The 19,249-nt window shown below is 42.2% G+C and overlaps 1 protein-coding gene across 2 annotated transcripts in view; it reads left to right on the top strand.

The window, feature by feature from the left end:
• Positions 1-8,412: 8,412 nt before the first annotated feature.
• FBLN5 (fibulin 5) overlaps positions 8,413-19,249 on the top strand; it is a 45,606-nt gene continuing 34,769 nt past the window's right edge. Inside the window, exons 1-4 of one of the 2 annotated variants that reach the window (XM_054200537.1) lie at positions 8,413-8,921; positions 11,035-11,089; positions 13,556-13,607; positions 14,747-14,989. In XM_054200537.1, the coding sequence (XP_054056512.1) occupies positions 8,905-8,921; positions 11,035-11,089; positions 13,556-13,607; positions 14,747-14,989 (367 nt within the window). In that variant the 5' untranslated portion in view covers positions 8,413-8,904. Of the gene's footprint in view, positions 8,922-11,034; positions 11,090-13,555; positions 13,608-13,964; positions 14,459-14,746; positions 14,990-19,249 lie in introns of those variants that run through there. The other variant, XM_054200538.1, reaches the window with a different exon arrangement.

The following is a 19,249-nucleotide window of genomic DNA, read 5'->3' as shown; positions in this document are numbered from 1 at the left end:
CTCTATGCTGAAGTAGTGGATGCCAATAAAAATGAAGGCAAACAGAAGACTGCCTTATTTTTGACAATAGGAGCAGGAACAGATGTGTTTAATGGTTTTGAGCTAACTTAGAGGAGGCTTATTATGAAACTACAACAATTTGAGGAGTGCAGGATTCTAAAGAAAACCGAGTGAGTCATAACTAGACTTGCCAGATCTGTCTGGACCCAAACCCAGACTCTGAATACGCACTGTCTGCAGAGGAGGCAGGATCAAGGACCTGCAGACTACCACCTGCAGGCAAAGGTCTTGTAGATTTTGTAGGTCTTTACTGGATCATCGACAGAGCGACGACTATGGTGTGCTGCCCAGAACCAGCCTGCTTGGACTGAGGATGCCGGGACCCTTCACCACTCTGGCTGTGATGGTCTTCTCCTGAACTCAACTCATCAGTTCCAACTTCCTTGTACTGGCACTTCTCATAGTCAGATGCTTTGCGGCCAACCTGAAGCCTGCGCTGCCCTGGCCAAATGTCACTAGTAAGTCTAGTTACATGAAAGAAAAGATTTCCATTACAAAATAAAATGGGAATTGATCAAAACCCAAAGGGACAGCCTTCCAGTTCTGGAGGTATAAGCAAACCCCTGCTGAGAGACCAAACTGAGACTGAACTGAGCCTGTAACTGACAGGAAGAAGGTGGTGTGTACTCTGTCACAGTGACGAAGCCTTGACTTTAAGCTTGGCACTGAGCCCCACAGTCGCCCATGGTACTGATGCATCTACGACTGCTCCTAAAAATAAAGTGCAGAGGAGAGGAGATGGGCTTGGTGCTGAGAAGTTGCACTTCAAAAAGCAGTTGGACTTCACTTCTTGGGTCCTTCCCTCTTCTAAAGGTATCTCAGCAGACCTCCAATGGCATGTTCCAGGGCCAAAACCTCTGGGAGTCTTAGCCACACCTAATATGGCCTCAGTGCCCATTCCATGGTCCCTTTCTTGTGCTAGTAAGGGTGGCTGCAAAGGCTGTAGATGAAATCCTAGGCTTAGAAAGACCCAGCAAACTTTATATCCGAATTCCCAAGTTTTAGTTGGGACAAGTTCCTGTTTGCTATTTGCAGGTGCCAGTTAGGAGTTGGCTGGAGCCAGTTGCAGTTGCATGAAGTAACAGAGTAAAGGTTAAAATAAATCCGTATAAGACAGATCAGAGCTATTTTTCTGAGATATGTTGTTAAGGATAATTGCCAAGAAAATCTATGCCTAAAAGTTCAAGACAAAAGTCTGCTGTGCTGTGCTACTGGTTTGCCTGATATAGTGGTTTTACTGTTCTGTATTTTATTAAGCATTATATGGAAACATATTATTTGGTACCTTCTGTTCTTCTACTAAGTACTAAGGCGATTTTGCGAGAGGTTCCACTTATGATAAATAATTCAGCTGTTACATACCTTCACATTTAATTCAGTTACACTTAGTTTCCAAATGTCAAGTAAGTTCTGATGAATTGCTACTCTTCATTTTCTTAATTTGTTCTACAACCTCCTCTGCTGGTACTTCAATTTTAGGCAGATCCTCCCAAATACGATCTTTTTTACTATTTTTTTTTAATTCCACTATGGGAACCTCTTGAAGTTTCTCTAGCAAATGCAGATGAAGAAGAATCACTTAACTTTCTACTGTGATTTTATCTTTTCTAGGCACTATTTTTATACCTTGTTCATCTGTTGGCTTTGCAGACTGTTTGGCAGTTTTCCTGCTCTTGGTGTGTCTGAAAAAGAAATTATTATTAGCTTTTATGCCTCTTACGATTTGTTTCTCAAACTTTCTTGGCCTGCTTTTCTGTTTTTCACATTTAACCTGTCAGAGTTTTTATTCCTTTCTATTCTCTTCATCTGGCACAACTTCAGCCTCTTGATTTTTGCTCTGAAACAGGGGACAAAATGGGGACTGATTGCTTTATCAGGCTGCAGTTAGGGGCTTTGTTAGCAGTACAAATGTCTCTGTTGGGAGAAGGGTCCAGTTCCACCGGCTTTTCTCATGGATGCTTGAGGTTCTGGTTCCCCCCATCACCCGAATGGACTGGGAACAGCCAGGGGAGCTCCTGATACTGCGGAGCTCCTCGCGCTCTGCCAGCCCGCGCAAGTCAAAGCAAAGGCCAGCAGATTAAAAAGAAAAAAAGAAATAATCTGTGCTGTAAACTGCATCCTCTTGCAAGACTTCGTAAGCCCTGCAGTGCATGTACAGCAGAGCTGGCAAACGGGTACATCCCCTGCTCCCTGGAATTGCCACCTATCGCGCTCTGAAGCGTTTCCTTCCAGCAGCCCTCATGGCTGCAGAGAGGTGACTAATGAGCCTGAAATCAGATAGACAACACACGTCACTTCTATCACCTAGTTTCAGAGCCAATTTATTTGCAGACAGCATTTTTAACTTAGAAAACCCCAAAAGTAAACAGGTAAATTGTGAAATGGTGTAATCCCTGCCATGGGAATAAGTAAATTAAGTGCAGTAGTTTTTAGATTGAAGAAAAGTTTATAAATGTCTTCTGGGGCTAGGATAGCAGCTGAGTAAGTACAAAACAGTCAAAATTATCTCTCTCCTCATCTGGAAACTTTCTCCCACTCCTGTATTTGTTGAATGTATAACCCTGGAAATCATAAGACAAGGAAAAGATCCAAAAACATGGGCATCTCTGCTGATTGTTTTATTGGTAAAAAGAAACCATAAGTCTTTGCTTATATGTGCACCTAAAGAGTGAAACGTGTTTAAAAAGGGAATGTTTTCCACCACTTGGAAAGAGAGAAGCTCTGGAAGAGAGGGCTGATGTCAAATATTTTTCTACTCTGGATTCATCAGCAGGGTTCTGGCAGGTGCCCTTACAAAAATAGTGCACATACTTGTGAACATTCAAACATCCCCGTTGAGAGATGGCATTTCCACAGACTTGTTTGGGTTTGCTCAGAACCTGAAGTGTTTTAATGGAAAATGCAGGATATACTCGCTGCCACGGAGGGTGATCTTTTGCTCTGGCTAAAACCAAAGTGAATTGCCTAAGCAGGCTCAAAGGAGAATGGATGCTCAACCAAATCTGGAAAGGAAAAAAAAAAAAAAACAAAAACCCACCCAAAATGTGAGTTCTGTGTGATGAAAACGAAGTACCTGGGAGAGGAGGAGGCACAGGTGAAGCTGATGCTTTACTAGCACAGATGCCCAGCGGACAGGGAGCGCTGCCAGGTTAACCTGGAAGGGTGAGCTGCTGTCTCCAGCCAGCTGATGCTGTTGTGGCAGATGTGCCTGGCATCTACGGTGTGGAGCACGAGTTAGTAAAGAACTTGAGAAACTGCAAAAGATGCTGCAGTTTTGAGGCATTTAAGGATGAAATAAATCATCCCCGAATATTTCTAAGAGAGGTTTTAGTACATACTTCTATCTGCTCATAATTGGAGACCAATGGTTTCTATATCCCAGGCACTCGCAAAGACTGAATGTTGGCTTGCTCAAATAGAGAAACAGACTTTAGTCTTGCTCCAGAAGTATTAAGAGTTTTAGGTCTTTATTTATGGAAGGTCATTCTTAGCTGAAACCGGCCATGAAAGATTTATGCTTGTTATTAAAAGGGGCTGGTAAGCATCTTGTCACGAGATTAAAGAGCATTGTTTTCAACCGCGCTGTCTAGACCCTTTGACAAAAATGCAGGGGAGAAGAGAGCAGCCTAGCTTATGTACATGTCAATCTTATAAAATAAACACAAACTAAAATGCCTGTCTAGTTTCAGGCAAAATGTGAATTGTGGTTCCCAGAGCTATGCTTGAGGATGAGATTCAACAACAATAAAAAAAAAAAAAAAAGAAATTAACGGTGGTCAGGGCATCATGTTCTCGATGCTCACAACAACTCAAGGGGGAGCTATGAGTTCTCAAGGAGATCTTTTGTCTTCACTTACAGGATGATGTTCTATACCGTTTTTACAGGAAAATAGTTTTAAATGCTGGTCACTTAAGGATTGAAAAATCAAGAAGAGTGTTGTATACTGTTGCAAATGAATGGTAATACGAAGAGACCTGCTGAGAGTTGCCACGTGCACCAAAAATGCTGTGAAAGACTCTGCATTTTTCCTGGCAATCTTATAAAAAGCTTTTAGTTTGTTTGCTTACCTTACTTTTGTTGTGAGGAAAAAAAACCCTGAAAAATACTGAAGCATTCTTCCAAGAATATTACTCTCTTTTGCCTCAGGCAGCCTTCCTAGACCTTCCTAGAAACACTACAGCTAAACAGGCAGCCATGAGCATCGAACTTGATCTCACTAAGGGAACTACACCTGGAACAGTTTTGTCTTACAGCAGATGCAGTTCACTGGCCATAGGTTTAAGCTGTTTGGGTTTCAGGATACATACTGCTAGATCCTGCTGTTCCTCATTTAATGGGATGATTAATGTGTTTTCAAAGCGATGAAATGGACTCAGATGCCAGTCCACATTTAGTGATGTTGCATTTCGGAATGGAACCAGTGGTGCCCAGTTTTTTACACTGATCACTTTGTTCCTAAAAGAAAATGTGCTGTTAGAAACTGGTATCGGAATGACCACTACTATAAGATCTATAAGATGTAGAGTTAGATAAGGTAAAACACAACTTTAGATTATGTGGTCTGGCTGGTAGGGTCCTCTGAGAACATCTGCTACAACATTAAAAGGGAACTATGCTTAGTGATCTTGGGAAGCAGTGATCTCCTCAGCGGTACTGTCATCCCATGCTTCAGATGGACAGACTGACATGCCCGAGGAGGGAAGGAAGGGATGCTGTATTGGCTCGGTTTTCCCATGGATTTCTCACACAGCTGGTAACTGTACCAGAGTGAGACAACTCAGCCCCAGGAGACCTCAGCACAACAGGAGCTGTTGCCCTTTCCCCTTCCTAATGACAGAGTGCGACCTGCACATCGATGCAATGCGCCAAGACATCTCAGAGACTCTACGTTCGCAGGACATTTTAGTTAGCACTAGTGATGTTTTTAAAATTACACATTACGTTAATTTTCACTGTTAATTCTTGTTTGTGTTATGTTTGGCTAGGAAAGGAAAATATGTGTGGGACTGTGCTGTTGAGCTTCTGGCCAGAGCCATCTGGAAGAGGTTATCGCATCACTGATGTTATGAGATGGCAGTTACAGCTCAGACACTGAATGAAGCAGACCTCAGCAGACCTCAGACCTCTCCCACCTTTGAAAAAGGAGAGGGAACCCTCCCCAGACACCAAGAAGTTGCAACTGGAATTCTGTCCTGGGAGGTGGAAGAAACAAGCCCTACTCCTTTTCAGGCAGAATTAGGGTTTGGGACCAAGTTTTCCAGGTGCTTGGTGCTATTCATGTGGCAGTAGGGCACGGTGTGTAGTTCAAACCGCTGCCTGTCATGTGTTATATCAAAGTAAGACAATATTAAAAGCTTGCTTATTTGGCAGTCTCCAAGAACACTTAGATCAATCACCACAGTCAGGTGAAAGCCCAGCTTGTGAATCTCATGGAGCTTAGGTGCTATCAAAATGCAATTGATCCTGCAAATGCCCAGCAGTTGTGCTCTAAGTGTTTTACCAGTTTTGCTGATAGAAAATTTGGTTCCATGATGTTTGGTGGGAGCAAAATGGATGTTTTAAGCATCTAAAGCTTGGACATAGGACCTTAAAGCATCAGTTACTGGCAAAGTCCTTGGGTGAATTCAGGTCTGTATGACTGTGTAAAAGGTGTCTAAGACTTGTCACATCCAATGACTTTGGGCTCGCACACCTATCGCCATACAGACCTGTGTGATTTGACTCTGCTCCTGCAGTTTGACAATGTCCTTGAGAATGTTCAGAGAGGGTGAACTTTAAAAAATGACAAGAACATCTCAGAAGGGTATTTGGCAAATATAGTTCTGGAGAAGTGTGAGTATTATTTCTGATAGAATTTAAAAAAAGGAGATGAAGTGTTGTAAAAGTTAGTAGATGAGGACTTGTCTTTGTGAAGCAGGCTTTTTGTTCAGGAGTGCTGAGTGTGTAGTTAACTCTTACTGAGATCCCTGACCTAAATACAGCATTCAGAAGCCTTTAGATTATGTCCTTCAGTGCCGAGGGTTCCTGCTAACCGAGTGTTGTACGTGATCTGCAGGAGCATGGCGTAATTCATACATTCGGTATTCTCATCCAAGGAGGGTAGAGTGAAGGTTGTATGACATAGCTTGTGCCCCTTATGGTTATATATTACACAATTTTTGAAATCCAAGGCCCAAACATAATTAGAGCTATAGTTTCAACCCTAGCTATGCACAGAGCAAACTTGTAAGAACACACTCAGTTATTTAACAGAGCCCCATTTTGTACTGTGGACTGTTCTGCACCTCCTCACGAAGACAAAGAAATCGTCAACGTAATCTAAATAAACTAGTGGATTTTGTGGCATAGTTGAGACCCTTGAAGTGAGAGTGCTGCTAGACCTGAAGTTTAGCCACCATCCTCAGCGTAAATGCTGAAGGTGTCAGCAGATGGTTTTGAAAGATGTGTTGAGTTGTCCATGCTTTTATAGGGTGAACAAAAGAGTTTTTATGTGCCACAAACGTCTTCCTTTATGCAACTCTTCATATCAAAGAGAATGGTGGGAAGGGTGTGGCTGCATTTCATTATTTTGTGGCTGGTGATAGTTACAGAAAGGTGCTGCAGAAATTCTGCTTAGCCATGACATCAAATCCTTTTATTTAGGAAAAAAAAGTCACTGCACTGTAAATGAGCCCAGGTTGTGGTTTGGTACACTTTTTACACTCTGGGTTTTATCCACTCCAGCTGTCAGATGGAGACAGGAAAAATCAAAACATTTGCACAGTATCCCTTCTTAAGGGAGCCCCTGAGGTGGTCAGGTCTGGATCCACCTCCTGTCTCCAGCGCTGGAGCACCTCTGCCAGTTGGCTGATGAATCAAACCTCTTTAGTCTAAGGCAATTCCGTGGGAGCAGACCGGTGCTGCGCTCATATGGTGGTTCTGGCACGCGTACAATGATTTTACCATGTGATGGTGAGAAAAATCCAGTGGATCAGCAAGTGGATTATCGACAAGGTTATGAGGCGAGTTCTTCATCCACCCAAATGGATGCTCAGAGCACCTGCTTGGCTATAGAGCTGTTTCTCATGGTTTCAGTAGATCTCCACACACCTAAGATACAGTAAGCACTGCTACTTTCAGACTTGTTAGCTCTCCATATCCCCAAGTGTGTTGAGAAACACTGGACTTATGGAGCAATGAGAGTACTTGCTGTCAACCTTTTGCCACAATGAAAATTTGCCCAGTCTTTGCTTTCTCTCTCTTGCCTGTTTGCTGATCCCTGACAGAACTTTCCTCCACAACATGCCCAGCGAGCTTCTTCAGAGGTCTCGTGTGAGCTTTTGTTAAGCTTTTGGGAAGTCTATTTTAAATAAGTTAATTGGTTCTTATTTGTCTGCAAATGTTTGAATAATTCTAGGAGAGTGTTTAATTTTCCAGGCAATGGAAGTGATGTAAACAAGTTACTAAGAGACAAATTGTCAGAAATGTCATGGAGCGTCTGGTGCTGTCATTTTTTAAAGGTAATTTGGACAATTCCAGCCAGTTAGTGAGGTACGGAGCCCTCACGCTTCCCACCGATATGACTTGTGGGTTGAAACAGTTCAACCGTTGTATCTAGAGCTGGATATCCATGCTTAGGGGCCAATTTTATGAATATCTGTTATAACAACTCTATTTCTCTATTTCTTATTCTCTTACAGAGAGATGTATGATAGATTTTTATCTTCTCGGACATTTCACGTTCCTTAGGAATAAAGGGTTTCCTCAGATGGAAGACTCCACAGACATGCAAAGTATTCATTTTATGACTATGTCTGTGTTTAATTTCAGTGTTCATCTTTGGATCTTTGCAGCATCCGATTGCTAACCTCTCACATCTCATAAATGTTCTGCTTGACCTACTAAAGCTCTGCCTGTGGCAAAGTTGCAAAACACCTGAAAAAGTACTTTATTTCCTTCCTCTTCAGTCATAACTGGAGATCTGCAAGATATATCTTTCCTGAGAAATATTTCTTTTCACAAACAGCTCCCTTAAGCGTGGGGTCAGTTTAAAAAGGGCTGGTGTCTGTCAACAAGCCATTTGGTTTCCTTTGAGTGTTTTAATTTGTTTATTCCTGTTTTCAAACAATCCCCAAGCAATATCGTTCCTGTAGCTGCGATCGTCATGAATTTGAGTTATTCACCTCCCAGAGGGTCAGACCTTTCATCAGTATGCCATTGGCACGACGCAGCCAGTGTTGCATATTCATTGTCCGAGACACCAGCTAGAGGGCCTCCAAAAAGCCTGACTTTTTCTTTTTTTTTTTTTTTTTTTTTTTTTTTTTTTGTTCTCAGAGCAAGGAAAACAATCCCTTCCCTTCTCTGGTCCCTTGTTAAGGGTTTCTGTCCAATAACGGTGCTCTCTGCTCTGAGGCACATTTAACTGTGAAGTTTGCAGCGGGAGAGGCTTTCCTTCAAGCTGTTAGTGTTTTATCCTGGCAGGCTCCTCGAGGTTGTTGTGAGGAGTCTCGCCAGTTGGTGAGCTTTGTAATCTAAACCAGCTGTCCCAGGCTGAGGCCCCCATTTGCATTGTTTAACATACTTAGAAAATGAAGTGTTCATTTTTAACATTCCTCCTCCAATTGGTTTAATGCTGAATTACAGAAGAGAACTAAGCAAAACCAGGTGCTTTCTCTGTATTCTCTCCAGTGTCTGAGGAGGTACAGACGGCTCCCGATCTTCTCCGTTACTTGCTATTTCATTCTTTGGACTATAAATGACTGAGGAACTGAAGTGCTAGCAGAGTGTAATGTTTGGAAAAACTTTCTAGTTATTCATCAGCGCAGCCTCTGGTTTTTTTCCACCTTTCCCCAACGGTTTTTGACATGCAAGGATTAAAAAGGTAAGTGGCGTGCGTGAAACTTCTTTACTTACTGAAGGGAAACCTGCTTGTGGAAAATCTCTGTGGCAGGGCTTCGGTTTGCCAATCCACTTGTTAAAGCCATTTGCAAAGAGATGGGATCTCAGTGGTCAGAGGTGGGGAAAGTCTGTTAATTAAAGCTGTTCTGTCTCTGATGCCTTCCTCCTTGATCTATGCTTATTCTCTGTGCTTCAGGAACCCCGGCATCCGCGGGAGTGCTGAACTGCGACAGCAAACCATCCCGCTGGCTACAGGGATTGATTTGAGGCTAATTAGTTACTATTGCAGAAGTTAATTGCTAGTTTAAAATATTTTGCCTGCTGGGCAAGCTGCTGCGACCAGCTGAATGTAGTGTTGATAGGTCGTGCTGCCTGTCTGTTCGTAATTCTTGAGGGGACTTGAGACCCAAAGTAACGAGCACATCGAGACGGTGGTTGCAGGCAGAACACGTCTGAGGCAGTAAGGTCACCCCCCCCACCAAGAGGAATGAATATATCATCTCATAAAAACGGAAACGAAAGACCGTCTAGAAACGTAGGAGTTTTGGCTGACTGGTTTTATAGGGGATTTTGTTAGCGTGCACCACTCTGCAATAATGTAGAGCGTAGCCCAGTTGCAAAGCACGTTAACGTTCAGCTGTAACCTGCTGTATTTCCTCCTAGTGCTCTTCTTGCTCTAGGCAAAGGGAGTCTGCAGCCTTTATACCAGTGCATGCTTTAAAATCTCTTCGAAAAGATTTGAGGAATCAACAAATTAAGTGCAAGCCTAAATGGATAAAGTTGTACTTTGAACGCTTTGCATCCAACACTTAGGAGAAGTCTGTGCAGAATTTGCCTTTCCTTGCCACTCAAAAGCTGCTAGCAAGCACGATCCGTCTCTGCAGCACTATGAACAACCATTTTAGGTTTTATGCTTGCTTTTCAGAGCTTGTGCCTCTCTCCTCATTTAAAACAAACTTGTTCGAATGTGTCGGTCACTGTTTGCATGTGGTTTTGCCTGATGCGTTTATAGGTCTTGTTCAGCAGCTCAGTTTGCACTGGAAATCAGACACAGCTCAAAGAGAGAAAGTTGGCAGCTTGCTGGTTAGCAGAATGAAGGCTACCTAAAATATCCCTTGCTTCCTGTACTGGTTTTATGGGAACGGATTGTATACAATTGCCATTCAGAACTGGAATCCAAGATAAGCAAGATGTGGGTCTAATTGTATTGAGAAGAAATTTTATATAAGGCAGCGGCAAAGTGCTGAGTACGTAGAAAAGAATGATTTCTTACTGTCCTTCCCTGGTTTTCTGTCTGTTAGTAAATACTTGGGAGTGGGAGCTTAGCTGACAAGAATTTTGGTGCTCCAGGTAAGGAGTTCCAAAGCTGTAGAGCTTGGTTAGTGAGGTATCTTCTTCTTCCAGTTGCAGTGAAGAGACCCAGTGAGTCCCACTAAGATGCTGAACTGGGGAAGGCTCCATTGAAGATAGCAGCTTCTAGTAGCTGATGACCTGGCACAGCGTGTCTGCTTGCAGAGCAACATATTACTCAAGACTGAGTAAAGGGACAGAATCTGGCCCTAAGAAAATGGATTCATCTCAAATGTAGTCTCCTGGGGACGAAAATGCGGTTTAGCGGTTAGAGTGACTGGCTTGGATTCAGGACCTCCTGCACAACGTGTCTGCAGCCCTGCCAACGCCTTGCACTGTCAGCTTAGGGAGGGCCCGTGCTCTGGTTTACCCATCTGTAAAATGTGCATAATGTGCAAGAAAAGCTTTGATATTCTCAGAGGAAAGGTGTCAGAGAGGGGCAGAAATACTTCATTGACTATTACGCGTTTGTTCCTTAAGCAGCTGCTGCATGGGGTATCATAAAAAAATAGTTAATAGACATGTTCAGTCTTATTCTGATCCCAGTTGCATAAAACCGTAGTAAAATTAGTGACTCTGAGATCTGAATCTGGCCCACAGTTTTATTACTCCCTCTCCAGGGGCCAAATTCACGTTAGCAAATCTCTGAAGCGTCACTGGAAATTAATTTGTCCATGTGTATTTAATTCTATATAATGAGCCTGGATGTCAGAAGGTTTTCAGCCTGTTTTCTGTGCACATTACAGGATACTGACTGCTTTCACACTGGCCGTCTGCCTTTCAAGCCCCGGAAAAGCACAGGTGAGAGGTGCACCCAGAGATCTGTGTGCTGGTTTGTACTGAAGCGCTGTATGGCATGAGATGTAACTGGCGAGCAGGTGAAGAGGAAGCTCTGTGGTCTGGGGTTTGCATGGAAAGGAAACTGTGTGGTCTAAGGGCTTAGAGGGGAGAACTTGGAGCCAGCAGGATTCGGGAGTTGAACATGGACCGAGCTTATTGACTCATCCTTGCCAGCTCAGCAAAATATCCCTGTAGAAACCTGGACTTCACGGAAAAACCTGAATCTGCCTCTGAACTGAACACTGCTGGGAAAGGAAATAAGAAAAGCCGTCCCACGAGAGCAGGGACAGCTCAGTTCTGTGGTGGGGAACATCCACATTTGGAAAACTTACTCATATAAATAGGTATTCTCTGTGTATAGCAGGATCTTGTCTTAAGACTGTTTAATTTTGGACTGTGATCCTGAATGACTGCATCCTAGTTTTCGTTTTAATTTATGCCCGAAACCATTTTTGTTCAAGAGGCAGGGCTTTTGAGGGTGGATGGAAGTAAAGCAGTCCAGTTCTTGAAATAGCAGAAGCATTAGTTCTTTGTGTTCTTGGGCTCCAGTTGGACTTTAAATTAGGAAAAACAGTTCCCAAAGGCATGTTAAGTTTGAATTCCTAGTTGATAATCCAGATATACTCAGTGTCCAGAGCTGTGTTTCTGAATACCTTTGCCAAAAGACTCTGAAATGTAGTTGTTTTTTTTCTATTACATTGAAAATTTCCTGCACATGGCATGCTTACTGATATCTTTGTGAGCATTGGATCTGTATGGGAAATGCTTTACATGCCCCTGGAGAATTTTTGAGATGTCTTTAAGGGTTTGTTTTTATAATTCTAAAAAATATTGTTGCCATTGCTATTTTTATAAAAACATCTTGTACCTTAAATTGATTTTGAAGCCTAAGCAAAAAGCAACTTGAAACCAAGATGCCAGCAACAAACCCTTTCTGAAGATATTGAAACTGGTCATTTCAACAATATTCAAATCTTTTCTAGAATAAAGTTCCAGAAAGTTGTTGAAACCGTTCTACAGTAGTTTCAGGGTTTCTGAATCATCTTTTACTATCCGAAAGAAAATAATTTTGGTAAAAACTGTCTATCTTATCTTTTCCTGCTAACCTAGGTGTAGCGTATACACCCCAGAATAGAAAGAGAACAAAAAGTAGGGTATGTACTTTCATTAAAACATGAGGCTGGTTATACATTCTCCCATCAGAATACCTTGGCTTTCCACAACGTGATACCGAAACATCTCGGAATGCCAAAATAAATGAAGGCAGAATTCCTTCATAGTTGTTTGACACTTCTCGTAGTGGTTTTGTGTATTCATGTGTGCAAGTGGCGGATGCAGGCCAAATAGTGCTGCGTGTTTCACTTCATGTCCCCTCCCTAGTTCCTGCCACGACCCACTTCCACTGACTTACCCATCTCACCCCTTGTCTCCCATCTACAACTTACTACTGTTCTAAACATGAACCAAGTACTTCAGTCTTCCACTGACTTCTTCCACAAAGTCCAAAAATAAGTGTCTTTATCATTTAACAACAATAAAAAAGGAAGAATCTTGAGCACACTCCATCCCTCTGCCCTCTGGTTACTTCAGTGGTTCCTGTTTTCTGGATATCTCTTGCTTACATTCCTTAGTATAACCTTTTAAATGGCAGGATCCTGTGCTTGTGAAAACTGCTTGGCCCGCTGCTAAATACTTGGAGGCCCAGTCAAAAACTAGGGAGAGCAGGGAATCATTTTAATGGGCTTTGACACAACCATCACCAGGACTGTCACTGTTTTAGAACTGCTGAGGGTCACCAATGAAGTGCTGAAGACTCTGGGTTGCAGCCCTGGTATAGACCAGCGCTGTAGGATAGGAAGGAACAAGGAACCTTGCCAGCCTAGAGCAGGTGTCATGTAAAGATTTATCTTCTAAAAATCAAAAGGTCTGGTGTAAAGTAAAAGCCTTACTTTTATAAAGCTTGTTATGTTTTAACTATGGCTTTCATTCAGTCAGATGGCCAACATGTTGAGACGTACGTACTGAATTATCTGTATGTGGTGTTTTAGAGCCTGTTAGAGAAGTTGGCCAGTACCTTCTAACTGAGCCCCGCTGTTCTAGCAAAAATGAGATCCCAAAATAGAAGAACATACAACTGCATTAACAACTGGTATGGAGCCCATCACACATTATGTTTGGTTGCCCCCGGGGAGATGAAGAGCCTGACGCTGTCACCACCTGAGGGAACCACCTTCTGTTTGAGGGGCTGGCATATGTGCTGAGGTCTCAGGTTCGTCCCTTGCTGACCGTCCTTTGGGGAAGGGACTTCATTGTGGTGTACTGTATAGTGCTGAACAATTGTACTAAGCATAATAATCCAGATGAGCGTTTGACTCTGCAACCCTCTCATTTCACAGTCACTGAGTGTCCTTTGTTTTCTCATTTTAGCAACAATGCACTAATGGGTTTGACCTGGACCGTGCCTCTGGGCAATGCTTAGGTAGGACTTCAATTAAATCAATACATTTAAATTGGGGTTCAGCAATCCTGACTTCATTGAGTTAACACTGTGCTGCTGTTAGTATGTTTTAGTTGAAAAGTTCTTGCTGTGTGACAAATATGTGTGTTTGTATATATGTATATACAAAAATATATATGTGTATATATAAATATGTGTGTGTATTTACATAGCACAAGTATATACCGATCTTTGACATTGTTGAGATACTAATTTGCTGCCAGTGCTTCTCAAATAGCTGTGATGCATTGGGATGAGTTTGGGGGCTCAGTCTAGTCGCCAAATGATAAGGGTTGTTTACCCTCCTCTTTCTCTTCCAGACTATTTACTATCTTTGCTGGCAGCCTCCACCTGGAGGCTTAGATAAAGTCTACCACTGCTCGGGGTTGAAACCCCAAGTGAGCTGTTGAGGCAATATAGGGAAACACGCGCTTTGCCCTATAGCATATTTTTATCCATGGCATTCAGTCTCCAGGGCAGCATCTTCTGCGCGCATTAAAGTCACTCAAGCAGTAAGGGCAAAACCAGCAGCAGAGTGCTTGCCCTGTCATAGCAACCTACGGCTTGAACGCTCCGTGTGGCTAAACCATTTGTATCGTTCTAAATTTAATTCAGCAACAATCTCAGTCAGACCAAGAAAGAGGCCTGAACCACGGCCCCAGATCTGAACATCCCTAACTTTTTTCTGTGGGAGGGAGCTCGGGAGTTCCAAATCGGGATCCAAGTTTCACAGCTGGGCAAACCAAACCACCAGTGTTTGAAATCCTGATCTGCATGTTGTGGTTTGGACAGACCCTCGAGCAGGAACAGGCGGTAGCATGCTGTAGCCATGTGTAAATCAGGGTTTAAACTGAACATTTATAGAATAACAAAGCAGGCTTTCCCCTCTCCCTCTACCCTCTAATAGTGAAGTAAAACATAGGATATGTTGAATATATGGGATGTTTCCTGTTTTAGTATGATCTAACTTCAAAGTGAGGCTCCACGAGGAAGGATTAGCTTTTCTCTTCAAAGAGACTATCAAATTTTTTAGCAAAATCTTGAGAAAAACATGTTAACTATTTTTCGGATTGGTCCCATTAAGAAGCAATCGCTCATTTAATTTTGCAATTTCCTTCTAGATATTGATGAATGTCGGACTATTCCTGAGGCCTGCAGAGGAGATATGGTGTGTGTCAACCAGAATGGTGGCTATTTATGCGTACCCCGAACAAACCCAGTGTATCGGTCACCATATCTGAATCCTTATTCAAATATTTATCCACCGCCCCCAGCACCAGGCCCCGTTCCTAACTACCCGACTGTTACAAGACCTTTGATGTGTCGATTCGGTTTCCAGTTGGATGAAAATAATCAGTGTGCTGGTAAGTAGTAGAAATCTTTATTCTATATTTTTATTTATATTAAAGCTTGTCCAACATTGGAGAAATAATTGTGCTTCAATTGTCCTTCAGTTACTGTATCACTCAAGCCCAGTCTTTTGAAGTTCAGCTACTTTTTTTAAAGGATGTGAGCTCTACATTTCATATAGTCATTATTCATTGCAAGCTAAGATGTGATTTAGTCCTATTATTTAATCAGGAAACCCACTTTTATGAGAGAAGTGATGTTTTTATGAGAGAATTGATGTTCTTACGAGATAAACAACCTTCTGATGGCAGGGGATTTGTCTGTGCATCAAAGGCATGCCTTTTATGTTTATGATTCTGTCCTTGAGAGAGAAGATAGATGGCCCTCCATTTGAAGCATTAGATGGGGACTGAGGAAACCTTGATTCAGTTCTTTGCAGTATGTGACCTTGTTCAGATTTCCGGACCTTGGTCTTCCTCCTTTAAATGGTATAAATAAGAGTTGTTTCCTCCCCTGCTTTGCATTCTTCACTTAAACTGTGAGCCCTTTGGAGCACAAATGTTGCTTATCTAGAGGGTGGTACACAACTGTTGGCACTACCATTGCTTTAATGACTATAGACTTCAGCTAAGCCTGGAATTCCCTTGTTCCAGGCACTGTGCAAACACACAGGGAAAGAACCACTGCCCCAGCAGAGTGTTGACGTTGTCTTAGCACTTTCATATTCCCCAATCTCCAATGCAAAAAACAAATAACGCTATGAAAAATTTCTTGAGTTGGTAGTTTTTCTACTTTTGCATCTTTTGCTAGATTCTGATTCCACTTACTTCATTTTTTACTGTGTTTAACTTGGATATAAGCTGCTCCTGGGTTACTTAAATTTAAGGGAGATTTAGATTATATCCCTTTGGTTTCCTTGTTTTCGATAGTGTCGTGTTATGAAGGAATGGAGAGAAAATTTCTGAACTAAATTAAAGTAAATTCCACTGGCCAAAATATTTCTTTTGATGCCAAACTTGGAATCAAGAGATCAAGATCAAACTGATCATTGGCAGCTGCTCAGGGCAGATGCTGGAGATGTAGCCCACAGGTCTACCACAGAGTTAATCTATAACCACTATTATTTCTGTGTCTCAGTTATCCTAATGGTAAAGTGAATTTTTTGGCTGTTATTATATGTAGCTAACTGTCTGAAGGTTTTGATCAAAATCTTTTTGAACAAGAACTGGTCTTTGACAAGGAAAAAAGCCCAAACTACAGAAGATACTGTAGTATCTGTCTTTGCCTGTCTGTGGAACTAGGAACTCTGTCCTCCTAGACTGAGGAACTGCATTTAACTCAGAACGTTTCTTTTTTGAATGCTGCTACAGAACAACACAGGAGCTAAAACTGACTTGTCTTTCGGTCTGATTCTGCCCTATTGTCTGAAATTTCTGGCAGGACTTGGTTTCAGATGATGTGCTTTGTTTGCTTCCCTAGTAAGGAGACCATGATGTTTCACGGGAGCTGTGAGGGTCTAGATTTAAATTCAGCTAGTTTGAGAAGCATTTTTCTGTATTTGAATCATTGCCGTCATTTTCCCCAAGGTGGGGAAAAATGTGTTTTCTAACCAACGCTAGTAGTAATACCTACAGGAAAATCAAAAAACCTGGTTTTTGAATGAGGAGTTTTGAAATCCTGGGTTAACGGATGAGTTTGCTGTAAAAATATGCATGCGCACCATCGAGTCTTTTGAAAATTGCAACTAGTCCTTCTGATCTTAGCAAATTGATCAACCTCAGTTATTTTATCTACTGATTTGTAAGCTTCCAGGAGCATTTTCATTTTGTTAACTTTGATGTAGATGAATCAGGAAATGGGGCAGGGCGTGGAAAAGAAGTGCTGAAATCAAAGGGGAAATGAAAGCTCTGTATTTTACTCTCTCTGGCCTGCTGCACACAAGGCATACTAATCAAAACAGGTGGATTTTGGAAACTTTACAGTGGACCTTCCAGCCTGCAAAGGGCATATATGTTCCTATCCGCACTGGCAGAAATGTGAGGACTAATGCTTTCTTCAGTCAGGGCCGTTCACTTCTGTCACTTTAACTTTCAAATATGGGAATTTAACCGTGAGGGAAAGTTTGGTGAATAGAGACATTAACAAGAATGGATGGAAAAGGACTGACTGCCATTTGAGTACCACAGTTAGCTGGAAGCAGTTTTTGAAAGTCTACATGAGGTTTGAATTTGGGCAGATGATGGATCGTATTTGTGTTAGAAGAAGAAAAACAAAACTTAAAGAAAACAAGACCTGTCAGAGCGAAGGAGTCTCTGCTGGGGTTAGATTTCGTTCTTCGTTTAGTGAAATCCTCTGGAGACATTCACTGTATTAATGCAGTATTTATTTTTGTATCTGCGTGCCCTAGGATGGAAAGGGTGGACACCAAGGGAAGTGATACGAGCACGTGTCTCACTGCAGTGGTGGTAGGAAGGACTGATCCCCTGTTTCCAGGACTTCTGGTGCAGTTAACAGGGGTGATGTGCAGCCTCATGCTTGAAGGCCTTCGAGATGAGGCACCAGGGAACCTTGAACAGGGTCTTCAGAAACTGCCAAAATTTCACTCAGGTCATTCAAGAAAGTCTGAATCCCATGAGTCATGGCTCTGTCTTATTATATGTCATTTATAAGCATTGCATCATGTTAATAGTATTTCGGTTGCTCTGTGCTTCCCTGCTTGTCAGCACTCAGCATGCTTTTAGGATATGAAGTCCTTCAAGGGTTAATTTTGTGGTGGAATCGTTGAAAAGAATAAACTGGAATCTATTTTGCCCAGTAGCTGAGCCACTATATAAGTTACAGGTTTGTTATGTTGATGTTCTGGCACTGCCTTCCAGAACCTTCTTTCCAAATAAAATTAGTCACAGGTATTTCCATTAGAGATAATGAGACTTTTTGCTATTGACTACAGGGGAACCAGAGCTATTCTAAGGCCAATGTTTCTGAGAAATCTCCAGTTTTTAACAGAATACACATTTTTGTCTGGTCAGATATGGGGTTACAGGTCTGGGCCACATTTTCTATAGCTAGGCCAAAAGAAATCTTTACTTTCTCTTTGAATTCCAGTCAAAACAGCTTATTAAACACAGGAACCTTCCTTGGGAGATCTGCAGCCTCAGCTTTGAAGCACTGGGCTTGTTCAAGAGACTTACAAAGTGAAACAGGATAAAAATTTGATCTGAAAGCTGTATGAGACAAGCTCTTTTTTTTTCTTTTTTTTCAATACCGCCCTTTGCTAGAGCTGACAGAAATGTAGGAAGGCTGTGAGAGGGTGGCTCTGTCCTGGGCTGACATCTGGCCTGCCTGCCAAGGCTCCACGTTCCCTGGCTCTCAGAGGCATGTGCACCCCGGGTGGTTCGAATAACATTCCCCCTCCGGGGGGCTGATATATTCCAACACACAAAAAAAGAAATACAAGCCATTCTTCTCCCTTTCGAACTTTTTTTGGCTTCATCCTTTCTGACCTGGATGGGCATAAGACAGGGGTTAGGTGTCCACACTCCTTCCTCATCCTGTTCACCACCCAATCTCTAACAAGACTCTTTTATCTCCAGATTTCATCCTTTGTGGGAAAAAAAACCTTTCCTGGCACATGTGCCTCTCAGAGACACCCGTTGGTGACCACTTTGCCCACTCCAGTGTCCTCTGCATGGTGCAGAAGTAGCTGTAACCATTTGTGGCAACAGGCAGTGAAATATTCTGACAATAATTACCTTTTAAATCTTCTGTGGGTTTGATTCCTGATACACGGTGTTTTTACCCCTGGAGTTGCTGAATGCTTTATATCTTGTATGTATAAATGTACTGTGTTGTCAACAGCACGATGTCTGTGTAGGCTCATTCCAAAGCAGGTTGGGAATAATTTATAACCACAATTAACGCGGGAATAAAAGACCACATACAGGAAAAAGCAAAGAACATTTAGCGCAAGAGCACTGCTTGAACTGTTTGTCTTCTAGCGCTACTTCTCTATAAATACAGAATGGTTAGTCATAATAATGACATTTTGTTCAAGGAACTTGGTCTAGTAACTCTTGGCAAGATTAAATTGGAGTGAGGGCCCATGTTCTTGCATTATACATTCATGAGCTGAGAGCTCTTTCCAATTTCCCTTCACTCCACCTTGCTGTTTCCTGATTTACAATGATCTTTAAAACATGCCTCAAACACAGATCCTTCTGGGCATTGTAGAAAGAACTGGAATGGGTGGGCTCTTATTTTTGCTTTCTCTCCCA

This window comes from Rissa tridactyla, chromosome 4, assembly GCF_028500815.1.
Source record: "Rissa tridactyla isolate bRisTri1 chromosome 4, bRisTri1.patW.cur.20221130, whole genome shotgun sequence".
Lineage (NCBI taxonomy): Eukaryota > Metazoa > Chordata > Aves > Charadriiformes > Laridae > Rissa > Rissa tridactyla.
Note: the sequence above shows the minus strand (reverse complement) of the source record. Positions and strands in the feature narration are given on the sequence as shown.